This window comes from Archocentrus centrarchus, chromosome 17 (assembly GCF_007364275.1).
Source record: "Archocentrus centrarchus isolate MPI-CPG fArcCen1 chromosome 17, fArcCen1, whole genome shotgun sequence".
Lineage (NCBI taxonomy): Eukaryota > Metazoa > Chordata > Actinopteri > Cichliformes > Cichlidae > Archocentrus > Archocentrus centrarchus.
The window spans coordinates 12,562,122-12,581,775 of record NC_044362.1 but is presented as its reverse complement, the minus strand read 5'-3'; the positions used below and the strand labels follow the sequence as shown (position 1 = coordinate 12,581,775).

Below are 19,654 nucleotides of genomic sequence, written 5' to 3'. Positions count from 1 at the left end.
AAAATGCCAAGCCATGGTTCACTTCAGCAGGCAGTTAAAGTGAGGCCGGGGAGAGGAGAGAAAGAAGGGAAAGAGGCGAAATCTTTTTTTCAGCCTTATTACTCTTGCAGGTTGGGAAATGTTTTGAGTCCTTTTTCTCAAAAAGTGTATATATATACACACACACACACACGAAAATATAATGCCTTTCCTCTGATCCACGTCTTCACATTTAATTTCTACATCTAACAAAATTCTGCACAAAACATCTGTAGAGTGCATCAGTAAGTCTACTGAAGTCCCTCCATTTCTTTATGGATACAAACTATTTGCACTAAATATGACACCATTTGAAAAACCTACTCCTGCTATGTCACTTTAAAAAGAAGAAGAAAAGCAAAGCTGTTTGCATATTTTAGCCAGCAAAAAAAGTCTGTTTTGCATTTCAATTGCTACTGCTGAAAAACAGTGACGCATTTTTTGCATGTACTTAAGCCAGGTTGTTGTCGACATTCAACAGTAACCTAATTTCTTGAATCCAAATGCATAACCTGGTTTCGTTCACCAGATGGACATGAAAATAATGGTTAACAGGAGGACTTTTGATAAATTAAATACACTTGGGTACTCAGAATTTTACAAGCTTTTACATGAGGCTAAAACATTTCCCCTGCAGCCGCTGAGTGGAGTATTCAAATTAATTAAATCCAAATACTAAAAAAAAAAAAGCAGTGTAAATAAACTTTTCACACACGATGGGAGTAAGGGAAACACATTGGAGACCTAGTCCTTAAAAAAATAAATAAAACTACAAAACAGCTTTTAGAGGGTAAAATTATACCCAAACAATGAATAGTTGCTTGATGGATTCATTGAGCCAAAACTATGATAACCGAACAGATGCATGTAAAAGTGGGGGTTACAGAAGAGAGGTCACTGCTGCACATATAATTTTCACTTTAACTATGAACTTACTGTGGTTTATACAAATTAATTAAAGTTAAATTGCTTGTAATCAGTTGATTTGTTCTTGGTTGCATGCAAGCCTGTAAAATAGTGAACCTCCCTAACCGGCAGGCCTGGTACTGGTAATGTTACCATTTCTGTGAATAGCAAATGGTGCCACAGCAACAATACCTCTATTCACAGAAACTCTAGGGCCTCTGTTCTTTCGGGGAAATGAAGATGATATTTGTAAAGTTTGGAGATGGCCATTTCTAATCTACAATGCACTTTTGGTCCTGAGCCAAAGTATCTTTCCTTCAGCCGCTGCCCTGCCTCTCTCTCACCCACACGTCCTCTCTCTGTTTCCCAGTATTTCCCTTGCTTCTTCTGCCTCTGTCTCTCCAAATCACCTACACAAACGCCTGCTGCCCAACTAGTTTCTCTCAGTGTCAGTCAAAGAACGAGGATCCTTACAGTATGTCCTTACCTGCCTCTGCTGGAGAAAGGCTCCTGCTTATTCCCCAATTCATCTCTTTCATTCTGTTTTTATAATACAATCTGCATGGAAAAATCTAATTTGATAATTCTGCGGACATTCCTGCTGCATCACCACTTGTTTTTAGGACTTTAGGACCGAGAAATAAAATCAAACTAGTTGAATGAGTCCCAGTGTATTTTGCTGTACACCATGATCAGCCAACTGGCTACACCAGAGGTAATTCAGAGTTCACAGCCTACGTGCTCAGAGTGGTACTAGCCCATCTGTCATTAAAAAAAAAAAGGAATTACAGAGGATAAGGAGAGGAATGTGTGGTTTTATGTGCAGAATGATATAAAATTTTTTATTTATCTATTTTGGCTCTGTACACCTTTTTTCTCTGGCATCCCATACAAGGAAGCAATAAATTAACCAGCTGAAGCCAAAAGCAATGAAGTGCAAATTAGAAGAAATTGATGGAAATCTTGGGAGTGTGGAGGAACTTTGGTCACAAATCAAAGTTTTACTTGAACCTGAGCTTGCTAAGGTAGACCAGTGCATGCCAAGTCAATGTTTGACTTGGAAGCTGCTGCAGCTGAGAGCAGTTTCTTAGCATTATTAATAAATGTCAGTATTTTAATAACAGCCACGGGAGTGAAGAGGAGTGTGACAGAAAAGAGTACTTATCCCTGAGTAAAAAAGGGTGTTGTATTCTTTGAACTGTTGAACAACTCATCATTTGCACAAAATATGAAACGCACCTATAAAAACGTTAGTTTGTCCCAAAATATCAATAAACAAAGTACCAAAAATCCTCCTGGTATTCAACCCAGGCATGTCCAGTTGAAAACAGAGCTAATAGGCCCTCCAGGCTTTGTGGCTCATGCATATACTTGAGTAGGGGTTCAACAATGTGTCACAGCAAACAAGACACATGCATTTTTGTGCACTGCAGTGTCAAGTTTACCTGTGCAAAGAGCTGCAAAGACAGACACAATCAATACCAGTAGAGTCTAAGAAAGTCTGGTGAGTAGATGGATTAGCACTTTATTATTCAGCACAGACTTAAGTTGGCTGTGCTTACAAAGAGGTAAAGCCTATGAGGTGTGCTTAGTATAGATTAGAGGGTCAACTGGCGGTCACTGCCAAATGTGAAAACCTTATCAAAACATCAAGTACACCAAGCTAACCATTGTTAACAGCTGCTGTTAGCTGTAAGGCTAATGTAGAAGGCCCAGGTTCAAATCTGCCCAGAGGTCATTTACTGCATGCCTTCCCACTGGCCTGTCTTCTTTCCACTGTGCTATCAAATAAAAAGGCAAAAAAAAACCCCTAAAGTATTTTTTTTAAAGTATTTAAAAAAAAAAAAAAAAAAAAAAAAAGAAAGCTCTAAATTACCAAACATTCATAACATGAAGTAAAATAATTATACTATTATTGCACAAATTTCTGAATCTATATTTTCTGCACCCAACTAACACAATAAAACTGAACACATGGCAACTAATTTGCTAGTCATTTAGACAAGAGAAAAAAATTAAGACTAGCCCTCAGAAAACATTTAAAACTGAGCACACTTTAAATTGACAAAGTTAAACATAGGCCAAAATTATTTTGTGTATATTTTAGGAGCTATAAGAAACCATTTATCACATTCCTCGTTAATCAAATCATGTTTTAAATGCCGCTGAATTGTGCAACCAACATACAGTCGCTCATTTTCTACATTAAAATACCGCAGAACGCAGCGCTGGTTAACATTATCTGCTGTCACCCGTTTACTTTCTACCTGTACTCGCTTACAACCACCATTCAGAGAGAGTGAGAGGGGGCGGGGTGCAGCCCCGGGTGGTGCCCAGTAATGCCGTAACATCTTTGAACTGATGACTGCCATTGTCCATTAATAAAATAAGAATAATTCATTTAACCAACTGGTGTTTCTGGAACTAACTAGCAAAGCTACAAGTTAAAATTTTGATATTTAAAAAATGCCAGCCACACAAAAAAATTTGCTGACATCTCACAGCTTTCTCATTGTTATTATTTGTTACTTTAAAGGCCACCATTAGTTTTGCAGTAGTGATGTGCCATGGGTGTGTTGCTACTAGAAAAAAGAAAGAAAGAAAAAAAAAAAAAAAGAGTAAAATAGTGCCCCCTACCTTGAGGTGACTCTGGTCTGGGTGCAGCAGGGAGGGGTCGCTGGGACCTTGGTTGAGTCGATGGGAGTACCATCTTAATGGGGCCCACATACTCAACATACGTCCCCGGGAAGTCGCCTCTCTGCTTGGTGCGCTCGTTGTACCCGAGGAGCCAGCCCAGATGCTCAGGATGCTCCGCACAGCCCTCCTGGTAGTTCTCCACGGACATCAGAGAGGCCTTGCTGACTGTAAGGAGGTCTCCAGGCTGCAGATCCAAGTCCTCTTCCTGGTCCTTGGTAAATGTGTAGAGGGCACGGTACTGGAAACCTTCCGTCGCCATTTTGTGACAGAGGCAAAAAGTAAAATGGCCACGGCTTAGAGGATTAGATGTTTCAGCCCGAGTCCCGCTGTAACAACAGGGTTAGGCTAGACAAAAATCCACCTCTGAAACCAAAATTGTGGCTGAGTTACTAAAGTCCGGTGTTGGTACAGTGGCTTAGAGGGTCGGGGGGACGAAAGGAGGAGGGGAAGTCACCCGAAGCTCAGCAGCATTTTTAAAAGTTAATAATGAGGTGCTCTGCTGCTGTTATGTCTGCAGTGGCTTTACACCTGACCGGTGTTGGTGGACTGGTGCACTTTCCTCAGCTTGATACCCCGGTTGAGCCAGATGATGGAGCAGAGGGAGCGCGTTGGCAACATGCTTTTTCAAGCAGCAAAAACCTGCTGGCTGGGTGCTACTGTAACAGCCTGGAAAAGGATTTTCCCACTGATGGGCCCTGTGTCGTTGGCTCTCCACGGTCAAATCAAGTGACCTGATTGGAGGACGAGTGCCAGGGTGGGAAGGTCTTTAATCCTCTCTTTCAGTTATCCCACATGTTCAGGACAGGAATAACGACCAACCTGTACGACAAAAAAAAGCAGAAAAAAAAATAAGAAATGAGGAAAAAGACTTAAAATTTCGTTGAAAAAATGTAAAAAATTAAAACCGTTAAAGAAAACTATTAAAAAAAAATAGTATTAAAGGTCAAATCTATTCGATAAATAGCAATAAATAAAGCGGATCGTATCTATGTGAAACGAAGCTTAAAGCGGTGCATAAAAATGGCGAACTGCGACAGCTTCATGCATTTGTGCAGTCTTCGGTTAGGACAGAGAGATCGGATGATGCTGCTGCGTCATAACCAACAGCAGACTGGGTCCCTGGACAGGAGCCTCCATTCCCTCCACTCTACATTCACACACTCACAGACTTAACTGACTCGTCACAGTTTCCACAGGAACAATAAGTTTTCCTGTGAAATAAACGTCCCTTCAACTCACACAACAGCACGGACAATTAACAGAACCCAAAGAAAGGGTTTTAGCTGAACTGGCATGCAAAGGAAAATAAGGACTGCGCCTCAGCTGTAGGGCAACCACAATTTTCTGTAACACGCAGAACCCTTTGCAACAGTTCACTCTCCATCGGAGAGAAAAAAGGTAGCTCTGTGTTGCCTAAGAACTATTTCGACTTCTATCAAATCTACTATACCAAATCTGTTTCCGATGGGAAGGTTGAATGTACAGCCAACTCAGAAACTAGAGACTGGCACAGTGAACCATCACTTAAAAAAGCAATTCAAATTACATTCCTTATAGTAATTGATATCATAGTAAAAAAGGTCAGTCCATGGACATGTAATGAATGCCCTCTGAAAAAGATGATTGGAAGGCCCAATTAAATGCCAAGCACGAGTGCGCAAAATATATCACATGACAGCGACAGAACGGTTTCAAAAGGCTGAATTTTATCAGTATTATAGGTTTGATTAAAGTAAATAAATGAAACCTATCAGCCACTCAACTAAAAAAAAAAAATCCACATTTTTTGGGGTGTGGGGGTGGAAACGTTGGAAACAGTTGAACATAATATCCACAGTAAAATATGGGAAAATGAATTTACAATTTTGGCCGAGTTTCCAGCGGGTTAAATTTTTAAATGCTACATGTTAAATTGCAAGTATGTTGAGAGATGAGACGGGGCGGGTGAGAAAGAGAGAGATTATGGTTTCCAGATTAAGTACGACATCTGTGGTCTGTGGACCAATCAAGGACAATGGTCCTACTAACCTCCCTGGACAGGATGTCAAAGAAGAAAAGAAGCAGGTAGAGAGTGAAGATGAAAGTGGCACAACGACTGATGAAGTTTCATTCTGGTATGCCAGTAACAAGGCATTTGGGGCAATTTTCCAAAACGTCCAAATCTGAATAACCATAGGCCTGGTTTGCAAGGCCCGACGTTGTGGCATCGTTTCATAAATGTCCATAAATGGACAGTATTTTGAGTGATCCGCTGCAAACGATTCAATACAGTTGGGTAAAAGCATTAAAAAAAATGAACCTAAACGTCCGGTTTGCAACCTTGAATGCCAAAGTGCATGCTTTTCAACCTTAGTCTAGATTATGCTCTCCATCCCCCCCTCGACATTCCAAAAGCGAACGCACATTCACTGCAAAGCTTTATGAATAAGGATATCGTCTTTTAATAAAAAAGGTTTAGGAGTTACTGTGAAAGCAGAATGCTGCACAGTGCAAAACTCACCCCACTTTAGGTTCAGAGGGAAGCCGGACAGGCTCAGCCAGACTCTCGGTCCAACATCCTTCGAGTCGAGAAGCAAGAGGTGCCAGGCTAGACACGTGGCACTGGCATACCCAACCACAGCCCGCAATCCTCACACCACCATTACCCCCCCCCACCCCCACCCAACCCTAAACTCCCTCCCTCCTCTCTCCACCTGCTCTCCACCCCCCCAAACACACACACAGAGTCCTGCCTCCAACTGACCCCCCCGCCCCGATCCTCAGCCAGCAAAAAAGTCCAGCCGTTATTCCAGTTGCCACGATGTTTTAGTTGTTTACAGTCAAAGTGTGGCTGGAGTAAAGAGGCAAAAACAAGAAGAAAATGAGGTCGAGGAAAAAGCAGTGCACAGGGAGCACTCTTATTCAGCAATCCTCTTTTAGTATTTAGTTCCAGAGAAGAAAAAGTCGCACAAGGTGAGAGAGGAGTCATCTCTGTGACTATCCTGCTCTGACAGTGTTGTAGTAGCTCACAGTTCAGCACAGCAGCAGCTGGAAAGCTCAGCGTCAGTGGATCCATTCGTTTTTTGAGAGTTTGAATTCAGTCTGAGCAGACAGCGGCAAAAAGCAGTGAGAAAGAGTGAGACTGAGAGACGGAGCAGTTTGCTATCAGCAGAGTCCAAACGGTTGAGGGAGACCACAAGAAAATAATTAATGAATAGGCAGCAAGTAACTCACTGTTGCTAGAGAGAGGGAAAGCTAATCCTGCACTCTGATTGGCTGCTGCTCTGGCCATGTGCTCCCCAGTCACCAGAGAAACCGGGCAAATCAAGGAAATGTTCTAATATTAGAAAATGTATCTAGGCAGTGATAAAACATCTGACCTAAACAACTCCACCTTTTCCAGCACCCTTGACTTTTTTCATTTTTGCAACCTTGATGACTGTTTGTAATATTTAATGAAATGATGATTTAGATCAAATGTAACTACCCCGGGGTAAAGATGTAAAAGCAAACAAGGAAAAACTCAAGGCCAAGTGTGATTGGAGAAAACTCCATGAGTCACAGTGAAGTTGTGCAATGGGATGAAAGGAGATGATGTTTGTTTTTCTGAGTTCACAGGGAGAGGGATGCAGTTAAAAAATAATAAAACACATTCTAGCTTAGCTTTAGTAATAATAAAATATATTATAATAACAAGCATTCCCTTAAGTAATGTTACACAAGTATAATGCCAGTTTTTCAAGCATTAAATTAAAAAAAAAGTGACTATTTCCAGTCACCATAATTTATTAGTTTTTCACGTTCATTTATTCATAGTAAGTGGGATTTTAGATATTTAATTTATTCTTTGTGGGATTAAAGCAAGACCTACAGTAGTTTGCAGCTGGACTGCAGTCTGATTTCTGAAGAAATCAAATGACTCCTGATGTGTTTAGTCAGCCAGAAGAGCTCTGACCTGTTTATTACACCAGTATGAATATATAAAATGCCAAATAAGCTATTAAAAAGGCATCAATGACACTACTCGAGGATCAAATAGCCACGCATCTTTACATTGCCATTACGTATAAAAACATTTGTGTAACTGAATCAATGCATTTGAAAACAGATGCAATTTTTTTTATTTGCTGGATGTTTTCTCATTTTTCATATCTCCTAATGCTCATACAAAAAATATATTAATATATACAAAGTATCCATATAGAGGTGTGTGCCAAAACTCAAATGTGAACATTTGTTTCTTTTATTTTCATTGGCTTTTTGGTCATTGGTTACGCAAAAGATGCACTATTAGGGATGCTCTTGGCAACTAATGTGCTAGTCATTTAAATGAAAGAGAGAAAACAAAAATTAGTTGATTAGTCTAAGAGACAGAAACTGAGCACACTTTAAATGGACGAGTTTAAACATAGGCTGAAAAATATTTTGTGTGTATTTTAGGAGTTGTGTTAAACCATCAATCATATTCCTCATTAATCAAATAATTTTTTAAAAAATGTTGATAAAATGTGCGGCACTTTACACTGTTTATGACAATGCAAACAGATACACACACACAATGTCTGATTAGTTTGAAGAGTTTGGCTAACCCAGTGTTTCTCAAACCGTGGGGTGCGGGATCATGACAAGTGGGGCACGAACGATCTGGGTGAAAAGTCACGCGGAACACATGTTGAACATCTGATTAATTGTCACAGCGGAACAATAAAACATTAGCAATTATGTTTAAGCAACTAGCAAAACTCTCCACGACACTGTCTGCTGTGTGCATAGATCTGCAGGTTTGTGAAATTTCTTCCCTCCTAGGTAGTCCTCTACCAGCTGTAAGTGGTATTATTGCAGTGTTTAGTGGAAGTGTTTAGGGAAGCAAAGCAACACAGCCACGAAGTGGCAGACCACATAAAATTGCAGAGTCGCCAAGTGCTGAGGTGCTTAGTACGTAAAAGTTGCCAATTCAGTAACTGGAGCGCTCCAAGCAGACCCGTCGCTATGGGCGGGCCCTAGGGGGCCGTGCCCGCCCACTGATACGCTTGGGCCCGCCCTGGCCCGCCCACCCAAGCCAGATCACTAATCAAGCTAATAATAGTGGTGCCCCCCTGTTGGATTTCATAAGCCCCCCCTTAAGACTGAGATCTGGCGACAGGACTGGCTCCAAGCATCCTCCGGCATTAATATCAGCACAGAAACTATGTGCCGGGAGCTTCATGAGTTTCCAGCTCTTGTAGGTGGCCCGATACATTTGTCCATGATGGTGATATTCATCAATACAAATATAATCATTGGTAGATCAATAGTAATTAGAGTATTCTTAACTGGTAGATTAGTTTCTTAGTGGCGCTGATGTGCTTCTTTAACCATACCACTGGGGATCTATCAATTATAGATTTTCAATTCAATTTCATTTATACAGCACTAAATCACAACAAACAGTTAACTCAAGGCACTTTTTGATGATATGATGGTAGTCGGAAGAAAAAAACCTCACGCAATTGTCATGCTTTCATGACAAGTTTTGCATCTATTTAACAAATTTTTTTAAAAATAACATAGCCAACAGTTATTAACAGGAATTTTCTTCAATGTGTAAATTTTTTGGTTATTTTTCAGTTAGGGATCATTCACCATTATCAACATTTTCCAAAGCGTACAAACCATATGCCAGGGGGAAGGGGGTTAACACCCAATGTATGCTTTTCAAATAGTTAGAAAATGTCAGTCAGAACTATGTAATTTGAGAGCTGCCACCTGACCACCAACGCCAAGACATCCACTCTTGTTCACTTGTACACCACTGCACTACTGTGTGGTCTGCAGCAATATGGCCTCCGGTTTGGCGAATCAATTCAAAGGCCTCATTGAATTCTCTAAAATAGGCCATCATTGATTCACAGAAAGACTCTACTGACGATATTAGGCAGGAACAAGCTGCGAGTGTGGCGCAGCAGGTGTGGAAAGCAGCTAAAGCTGTCGGAAATAAATTCAATAGACCCATTTACAGCCTACATCATCAAAGGATGTGCGCGCATTTTGGCAACAGAAGTAAACTGCTACCCCATTCAAATCAATAAGAACAAGGAGACTGCGCAGCGTTTAAACCTGATTTAAAAGCGATATCAGCATCCAAATGTCTGCTGTTGCCTGTTTGGCTGTCAGAATTTCTACTCTACCAAAAGTGGACTGAAGTTGTACCAAATCCCACGGGATCACGGCTGTTTAAGAGAAAACTGAGGCATCTGTGGTTGCAAGCTATCAAATGTATTGATAAAAATTGGACACAATCAGGACTGAGGACACGATCAGGGCTGAGGAGAGGATCAGAAATGCTCACGTTTGAAGCGCCCATTTTATATCAGGTAAAGTTATTTATCTACTCTGCTTATACTGGGATATCAGGTTTCTAAAGTAAATAGCATTAGCTGGTAGGCTATTTGGCTTTTAAACTGTAGTGTAGCTATTTACAGGTGAGGCATTGCTGGACTCAGAGTCCTGATTTTTAAATTAATATTTAATCGCACTATAGATTACAAAATGCAGTGCAGTCAAAAGTCTGAGTCACATATGAATGGTTGAGCGTGTCTCACAGTGTGACTGGAACAGTATATATTTTTTTCATTGTAAATCAATAATATCTGCAGCCGGAAAACTCTTAACAAGCTAGAAAAGCAATTTGACGAAGTACTCACGCTGCCATGCAGGTACAATCCACTGTGAGGACGTAGTTCTCTGACTTGTTTACAACGACCCGAGCCTCATACACAGCGCTCCTGTTTCCTTGTCTTTGACTTGGAAGAACTTCTGCCTTCAAGACACAAAACTTCCGAGTCTGTGTCATGATATTTGATGTTCATACACGGCCGCAAAAACATAATTGTAAGCATTACAATTGTGCTGCAACTTCTCTCCAGTGTGTACGCTGGGTTTCTCCACCAAATACACGTATATATCCGCGGATACTGGGCCACTTGCTAACATACCACAGGGATTGGAGTCGGTTGCTGGTGGTCAAAATTAAGTTTTGCAGGTAGTTTTCACAATCTTTCGTTGATAATCCCTTCTCCTACATTGAAAGGCTATTGAACTCCGCCGTACTTCCGTTTCCAAAATGCACGCACATCGCTGCCTACGTCATCAGTTTACAAACAGTAAATGGGTCTGGAAATGGAAACCGTATGTACATTAATTCTACATGTTCCTGGTGTGTTTTCATCTATGCTGGCCCGTATATTTGTGCATAATATGGTGATTGACGGCCGGCACCATTGCCAACTTTTATGTAAGAAAACTTGCTGTCGGCTCTCGCAAGAAGTCACTAAAGGACAAATCAAGGTCCGGGGGAGCGAATGGGGTGTGTCCCCCCTCAAATTTCAGGTTTCCGGTTAATCTCTCCAAAATTCACTGACGTCACCGTAAAAAAGTCGCTAAATTTGTCACTAGTCGCTTGTTGGGGAAAAAAACAAACAAACAAAAAAAAAAAGGCGCTGGGGGAGGGGTCTGAAAAGTTGCTAAGTTGGTAACACTGGCGGCAGGTGTTGCCAAAAACTGATTGCAGCTTCTGCCACGTGACAGGAATGTTCTTTATGACTCAAAATGAACTGATATCATTCATGAGAGATAATGTTTGAGATATGCTTGACAGATTATAGCTCAACAAGTCATTTACAACAATTATAAATACCAGCAATAAATTTTTTTTGGCAAATACCGGAAATCACTTTTTGGCAGATGGTAACTTTTTGGCACAAGACCGGCTATTCAGATGACAAATTTCTCCACTGCCACTGTGTACAGTGTGGCGACATGTACATTTTGCATACATACAGTGCAGTACACATTCAAATCCAAATCAGTTTATTGCACCCTGTAAATTCTAACATACAGGTATATCTGTTTATTAGTGCAACAATACAATGTTTAAATAGATAGTAAAGAGTATATTTGATACCAAGATTTCCAGCATTTTTCAACACCAGGATGTGTTTTTAGTACTTCCTATTACATTAAAATACCAAAACCAGGTCAAATTAAATGTCATGAAAACATTTTCTTTCTACACTTTTTGGGAGGGGTGTCTGAAAAAGAGTATTCTTTGTACACTTCAGAAAATGTTGATAATTGTGAATGATCCTTTAACTTAGTCTAAAAACTGGTGCAATTCTGCACACAGACTGTAAAATGAAATACATTTGAATTGGGTCTATTACTGTTTTAGTTGTGGTAAAAACAAAACAAGAAAAAATTTACCATTTTGCAAAGTGATGTTTTTTTTTTGTTTTTTTTTTACTGAGTTTATAACTAGTGTATCACCTTCACTAGAACAGCTCAGTGGCCATCTCTGAGACAGATAAATTTAAACAATGAAAGATAAAGTGTCACCAACGTGGTAAGCCTTGGGGAAACACTAGTTACATCTATGTAGGCCAGAGTGCAGCTACAAGCTACAGTTACTACCTTATCTTTGAGAGCGGCAAGGAAACTTGTCTGAGCAAATTACTGTTTTTCAAAAACAGCTGAAGAATTTAAGACTTTAGGAATACACCCTAAACTTAAAAAAAAAAAAGATGACCAGGGAAATATGCCAGTTTACAGACTGTTCTCTGTTTCACAGACAGACGTCAGTGATTTTATCCATAAGAGTAACAGCTATCATTTCCTGTCTTTAAAACATTCATAACGAAAATGGCACAGTCCAAAATTCAGACATTTATGTGGAGACACAGTAATGTATTTGTGCATGCATGTTTTGGCACTTTACAGCCCTGCTGGGGAAGCACTGACTACAGAACCACCATGCATGCAGCCTGGCCTCGGGCCATCTGTCCACATGGATCTGAAAAATCTGCTGCGCCACAGGCAGAGAGGACGGGCCAACAGCACTGGAGCCTGCGAGGACTTACTTTTCGGTCTAAAATGGGTTCTTAGGCATTTTATGACTCCAGTTATGTTCACCTGAATTCTATCTGTCGTAAATGAAGCTGAAAAGCTCACTTTGCTAAATAGAAACATCTGCTATTTTATTTAGCACCAAGACCGCGCTGTTCTGGAAAGTCAACTATGCTCCACAGTTAAAGAGGACTCGGTCTATTTATCAGAGGTGATAACTTAAATCCATGTGGCCAAGGTTTCGCATTTAAACATTTCCACTGCAACAAAGAAATTAAAATCTGATAAATCTGCAAAGTCTGCATCATTTGAAAACAACACCACAAGCAGAGATAACACGTACTTTTCACCTAGATTTATTGCTTCTCAAAAAAAAAAAGCTTTCAAACCCCCTTCATAACTATTTTACCTAAACAGTAATATGCAGGAAGCATCCTGTAGCTTACATTTATAACACATTTATGTCAACAAATCTAATCACATACTAATCCCATTAGTGAGGAATTACTAAAAGGAACTACTTTTATTTGGCTGCTGATGCAACAACTCATTAAACTGCACCTTCAGCAAATTAAATTTTCCATGAAGGAGTGCACTTATCTTTCTATCACTGTTTAACCTGATGCAACAAAGATGTTTTGGAGATGCAAGTTAGACTGCACTGCATGTGACCAATTAGATTTGTGCCCAGTGTGTTGCACTCAGGAGGGGTGACAGATTAACACTTTAAGTAGACTCGTGTATGTCTCTGTGAAGTTAGAAAAATCACAACCACACAAAGCACAGAATATGCAGCATTTCCAGCCAAGGAATGACTAAACTATCCTTAAAGCTAAACTCTGCTGCTATTTCGATCAAACAGGAACATTTCAGTTTAACTTGGTCCCCAAGCTGAAGGACATAAAACAAAAATAACTACAGCTTTAGTGCCTCTGCTGGAACTTGAGGTTTAGTTTAGGTTTTCTTCACCCCCTCTGAGAGGTGACACTTGGCATTTTAAGAAGCTCCACTTTTTCTTTGTTTTGGACAGGAGGCATTTAAATACAACGGCCCTGCCAGTCTTTCAGAGCATTTTAAGACATTTGAAAGAAGAATGAAAGCTTTGCCACAAGTCATGCATCACACCGGTAAAGCATATAATGGAGGACTGACATTTGGTTGCATAATGCTCGATTCATAATTACAAGACAGGGAGAGGGGGGGGTCGCCGCACAGCTGAGTGGCTTGTCTTATTATGCAAGTGGCACAATTACCATTAACTCCTCAAGCCAGGGATGTGACAGACGCGTCTAGTCAGGCCTTCAGCTACGTTAGGCTTCCCATAGTCTGAAGTCAATGCAAGGCCACTAGTAACACATACACTGCAAAGGGAGCTTATTAATAGTGTTTAAACACAGCTAAACACCACTAATAAGCCACTTTAATTACAAACAATTTTAGCATCAGTTCTGCGTAACTTGGCATGTTTAGGGGGCAACTGCTTTAAAGTCCTTTCAAATAGTTTTCACGTCAACAAATAAACCAGAAAATTGGTTAAACACTAAAGCAGCTTAAAAATAGTAGATGCTGATGTTACTGCAGTTTAACAGGCTCAGCAAGCGCGAGCACCGGGCAGCACGGCGCGAGGGTAAATTAACGTTAACATTTCGACGCAAAGAGAAAAGAAAAACGCGCACAAGCATCACAAAAACTCACCTTTAAACTTTAAAAGTAGGACACAAGTCAGCAACGTGGAGCTGCGTGCGCAGAGCACACTTGCAGCGCTTCCACCATTTTCCAGTACAGTGGCTCGCTTGCCTTGCTGTACTGGAAATGTGCAATAACTTGGAAAAACTCACCCGCGGATATTTCTCGACTCTCCGCACTTTTTGGGGGGCTTCGCAGCAAAAGTCGCAGACAGGAGTCTGTGTGGTGGCTCGTCTGCAGGCAACAACTTCTCGGTGAGGGTTAAATTTCTAGAAAGCTCTTTGGTTCGCGTCTTACTTCGGTGTCTTTTCTTCGCTCGTTCTTTCTTTTCCCGTTCATAACTCTCTTCTCCAGCACACAGCCATTTTCCAGCTCAGCACGGCGCAGGGAAGGAGGGCGCGTGGGAACTATATATGAGGAGCGCGGAAAGTGACGAACCTGAGCGGAAAAGTCCGAACCATCAGTGAGGGGTCCCGGACCAAAAAAAAAACGGGGCAAATTTGAATCTGGTAGTCCCTCCAAACCGTGCACTTTAACCCTGCGTTGAATGTGAAAAAGGAAAAGTGCTGAACAACATGCTGAATCCTTGTCTAATCCCACCGTGGATTAAATAGGGACATCTCATACTGACTTCCAACCCCGCCTTTTTTTCCCCTTTTTTGTAATCCACATCTCACTTTTCTCAAAGATTTAAATTCCTTTTCAGCTCATTTTAATTTTTGTGACTAGTTTCTATTTAATGTATAGAAAATGTCTAATCAGTCCAGGCTATTACTGCAGAAAATGCTGTTATTGCAGCACTGTAGTGTGTTCATTATTACTGGCTCAAAGACTTTAATAGTGCCATATAGTATTGTGCAAAAGTCTGGCGTCACCCTTCATTTTTACATTTTTTGTCAGGAAAATGGGAAATAGATGCAGCAATTTAGTGAAACGTGCAAACATACATGGAAATACAGTATCTAAGATAAAAACTGAGTTTGTGCAATTCTGGTCAATATTTGGTATGACCGCCTTTATTCTTACACACAGTCTGAACTCTCTGAGGCAGCTTTCTTGTCATTTCTTTCAGTAGTCTTCAGGAATAGTTCTCCAGGCTTCTTGGCTGCCTTTTGTTCTTTTCTCTGTCAAGATGATCCCACACTGCTTCAATAATGTTGAGGTCCAAGCTCTGGGGAAGCTAATCGATGACTGATAGAAAAACATACAATTGAGCAATATCCAGGTTTGGTTTTAATGCATTGGCAGTGTGTTTGGGGTCATTGTCATGCTGAAAAAATGAAGCTGTGGCATGCTTTCCAGATGGTATTGCATGGTGGATCAAAATCTGATGGTACTTTTCTGCATTCATAATTCTACCAATTTTGACAAGCTCCCCAACACCAGTGGCTGAAATGCAATCCCAAATCTCCTCCATACATACTGACAATGATTAACTTCACATTTAGATTCATCACTCCATCAGACCTGTTGGCACTGATTTTCAGCCCAGCCCTTGTGTAATTTGGCTTTTCTCCCTGTTTTCCCTCAAGAATGGCTTCTTGACAGCCACCCTTCCAGTGAGACCATTTCTGATGAGGCTTCAATAAACAGTAGATGGATCAACTGAGGGGCCAGAGGCATCTCTCAGGTCCTTTGTCAGGTCTTTGCTGGTTTATGCAATCAAACTGTTATCTTTGATTTTTTTTTTCCCTCATTCATTTATTCAGCTAAAGAAATGAAAACAAAGGCGTTTTTGTGGCAGGCTGCTAGTAACAAAGTGCCTAAAGATACAATTTAAAATCGGTGTTTTGCTAAGTTGTCTTACATGTAGACAACACTGATTTATTCCTTGAATTGGGTGCCTCGTTCATTTTAAAGCAGTTTAAAAAAAAAAAAAAAAAACATTACTCTGATATAACAAGAAAAATAACAAGAAAGTCTGGCTCCTTGGACCTTGGAAGCAAAAATTTAAGAAATGAGAGGATGAAGAATAGAAGAGACTTTTGCAGATATTGTATGAGGACAAATGACCAGTACAAACAGTTTTTAGTCTTGGACTTTCCAGTCCTCTGTAATTCATTTATTTCAAGCACTGTTGAGACAAGAGAACAGACAATGGCACACCAGTCTGCACCAGATACCCACATGGTAGGCATTTCACAAAAGTCAGTTTGCCACACAGGGACAAGAGGGTTGAGTGGTGATGGTGGGGCACATTCTAATACAAAAAAACACGTGTGAAAAATGCGGAGGGTGGGAGCTGTTACAGTGAATGTGTCACACACACACGAACACACAAATCAGAGACGAGGCGCTCTGTGGATGCTTCATCTGATGCAAAATGAACTGCTGCTGAGATCACCACAAAACAAAGTCCTGATTTATAAAGGTTTAACAAGCTGATACAACAAAAGTCAAGGGATACTACAATGAATTGACAGAGGTGAAAAATAAAAAGATTCAATGCTAAGAACATATTAAAATGTATATTGCATCAGAAATTCAGTCATTAAACCCACATCATACACATTTCCCCCCTAAAGTACAGTGAAAAAAGGTCCAACTTTTCATTCACACAATCCATAACTTTTATTCAAGGTTCAATATGCTTAATTTCATTTAGAAATCTCTTATTTAATCTCCCTTAACTGTAAAACATAAACGTGAGCCTTCATAAAAACAGGAACACTCAACAAATTCCTTTTCTGTTACCATGTCATCTATTTTTTTAAGTTGCTAATCCATAAAGTTCCTGAAGTAAAATAATAATAATAAAAGAAAAGAAAAGAAAAAAAATCAAATATTTTTGTAAAGTAAAAACTAATAAAAGAACATAACGGAAAACCAAATACCACTGGTTTACATCTCACCATAAAAGAAAATTTAAAGCTGAAATCAAAGACTAACTCAAGAATTCAAGGCCTATCCGATAAAACCTCCCAAGTTCCCAAATTCTTTAACAAAACCGCAGAGCTATACTGGGATGTGAAATACACACAGTTCTTTAAAGTTGATCGCAACACGGGATTAAAACCATGCCACGTAACTGACATCTTATGCAGGTCCATCTCCCCTTACATTTCACTGACAACTGTTATAAGGTCCACCATTGTTTATACAATATACAACAGCACAGGTAATTAGTACTGCAACTAGACTGTTTCCATATCAAAATATACAAAAGGAGAACACCTTTCACTCATTCATTCATCCACCTGGGGCCTCAGGTTTGCCTCTCCCAGTCGTTCCCCCCCAAACTTACAATAATTTAACAAAACCCACTCAAGTCCACGCCCATCTGCACTAAAATGTAAACATTCGTTCATAAAACATGTTAAAAAAAAAAAGAAGGAAAAAAAAGAAAAAGAAAAGAAAAACAGCCAAGTGAGCCAGATTTCTTTGTTGCATCCACTGTACAATTTCTGAATCCCACAGAGCGAGAGCTCACCCTGAAATATAAATGTACTCTCACTGTCACGACTTGTGCAAACACTTCTGCTAGACTATACTCGAAAGGAGCTGGACGGAGGTTAGATTCACAAAGGTATCAGAGGTCAGACACAGCAGCGTGGAAGGTAGCCACAAAGTTTTATCTACACACCTGCGTGTTGATCAGGTTATAATTTAAACAACTGCTAGACAAGTGGTGGCATGGACACACTTTTTTCTTTTTTAAACAGGACAGTAAGTGGCGGTGGAGCGGCACAGCCCATGCATACATGAGGCATTTTATGTACAACTACAGTACCTTTTTTTTTTTTTTTTTTTTTAAATGGTTCCTACAGCTAAACCATGCTTTGGCACCAAGGCTTAGCTGACAAGTGTTGTGATGATGAAATATATATATATATATTTTTTGTCTTGATTTATACATGCCCTGCATTCAGGAACAATGACTCTAAATGGTCACGATTACAAACGGCATGACAGATTTCTTCAGAGAGGCAGCACAGAATAGCATTTTTAGCATATTTTGGTGCAGGATGAATACCAGTCTGTATATGAAACAACACCCTGTTACACACACACACACACACACACACACACACACACACACACAGAGCAACATAAAAAAAAAAAAAAAGAAGAAAAAAAAAAAAAGCATATTCCAATATTGACTAATATGACACCCTCACACTGTTGCCTGGCTTTTCTCCTGCACACTTCCTTAAATTAGAACAGCTGAAACATCCGAGGCATTTTCAGCAACTTAAAAAACAAACAAAAAAAAAAAAACCCAAATCATTAAAAAAGTCATAAATATGTTTTTTTTGTTTGTTTGTTTAAAACAAATATTTACAAAATACATCAGTTAGAGGCGCCACAGTGATTTGAGAACCAAGAAAGAAATCAAGCAACTCAGAAGTAAACATTGTTTGGCAGTCGCTAATCTGTTAACAGTGTTGGAGGATGCATGTAGTACTGAGAAATGCTGACTTTCATTTGTATTTGTAATGATGTGGGACTTGGTCACAGTTTTCTGGACACATGCAAGGCCTTCAAATGTAAGTATGATGGCAGGTCAAAGCCTTCACTTCACTGACCTGTGATCCCTGCAATAAAACAATAACTAACACCCTTATTTGTCTTTTGACTTGGTTTTCTGTGGTGTGGTACCCTGTGAGCCCAGCTTTACACTGGGTTCTGACTGGGACGAGTTGATCCAGGACGCCTTGAATGCCTTTGGCTGCGTGACAGGAAGTGTGGGGCTGAGAGCCGCCTCCTCCAAGTCATCAAAGTTCACTTCCTGCACTGCCTCCTGTTTCTTGAAGGAGTCTCTGCGCTCTGACAGAGCCAGCTTCCTCATCACCACCATTTCTTTTGAATGGTTGTTGCTGCTGCGGTGTTGTGGCAAGGCAGCGGAGCGGTGGTGATCGCTGCCTCCGCTGGCTGTGTCCTGGTGGCCTCTCTGCCCTCCGATGTGCAGCCCCTGGCGGCCGTGCTCGCCTACGCAGACAAACCCCGTGGCACTGTCTCCCTCTAGGTCCTCCCCCTCAGACAAGGGCACCTCCATTGTGTGGCGGCGGGTGCTGTAAGCCTTCCTATCTCCATGGTAACCCCCAGTCGTCTTGTCTCCAGTCAGCTTCTCTGCTGATTGAACTCTCTTGAGCAGCGGTGAGCGTGGCGGTTCTGCGCTGCGAGGACGCACCGAATGACGGGTGATTGTAGGTGGGGACAAAGTCTTGCCGTGAAAACCCTGCAGGGACTTGGGGTGACTTGGGAGGCAGGATGGAGAGCACTGAGGAGAAAGAGGCTGGGGTGGTGGGATACAGGCCAGAGGCGAAGGAGGGATACTGCTGGTGGACTTGCAACGACCAGCTTTTGTGTAGCGGCCCAAGACGTGAAGGGAACTGGGACGAGCCTGGGGTACAGGTGAGTTTGGAGAGCTGGAGCAAGGAGAAGAACTTGAATCTAATAGAAAGGAAAACAGAGGTAAGAGTTTAGATTTAGTGGATACATTTCCTCCATAAAAGAACAATCACAACTCTACAAGCGCTATCGTCCT

The 19,654-nt window shown here is 40.7% G+C and overlaps 2 protein-coding genes across 7 annotated transcripts in view; both read right to left on the bottom strand.

The window, feature by feature from the left end:
• Nucleotides 1-14,560, bottom strand: part of pik3r2 (phosphoinositide-3-kinase, regulatory subunit 2 (beta)) — a 33,853-nt gene extending 19,293 nt beyond the window's left edge. Inside the window, exons 1-2 of one of the 2 annotated variants that reach the window (XM_030751406.1) lie at nt 14,319-14,560; nt 3,562-4,440 (exon numbers count right to left, since the gene is read on the bottom strand). In XM_030751406.1, coding sequence (XP_030607266.1) covers nt 3,562-3,880 — 319 coding nt within the window. In that variant the 5' untranslated portion in view covers nt 3,881-4,440; nt 14,319-14,560. Of the gene's footprint in view, nt 1-3,561; nt 4,441-6,121; nt 6,257-14,318 lie in introns of those variants that run through there. The other variant, XM_030751407.1, reaches the window with a different exon arrangement.
• Nucleotides 14,561-16,203: 1,643 nt separating this feature from the next.
• Nucleotides 16,204-19,654, bottom strand: part of mast3a (microtubule associated serine/threonine kinase 3a) — a 31,457-nt gene continuing 28,006 nt past the window's right edge. For 4 of the 5 annotated variants that reach the window (XM_030751412.1, XM_030751410.1, XM_030751411.1 and 1 more), the window contains one exon: nt 16,204-19,560. In XM_030751412.1, coding sequence (XP_030607272.1) covers nt 18,728-19,560 — 833 coding nt within the window. In that variant the 3' untranslated portion in view covers nt 16,204-18,727. The remainder of the gene's footprint in view (nt 19,561-19,654) is intronic. The other variant, XM_030751409.1, reaches the window with a different exon arrangement.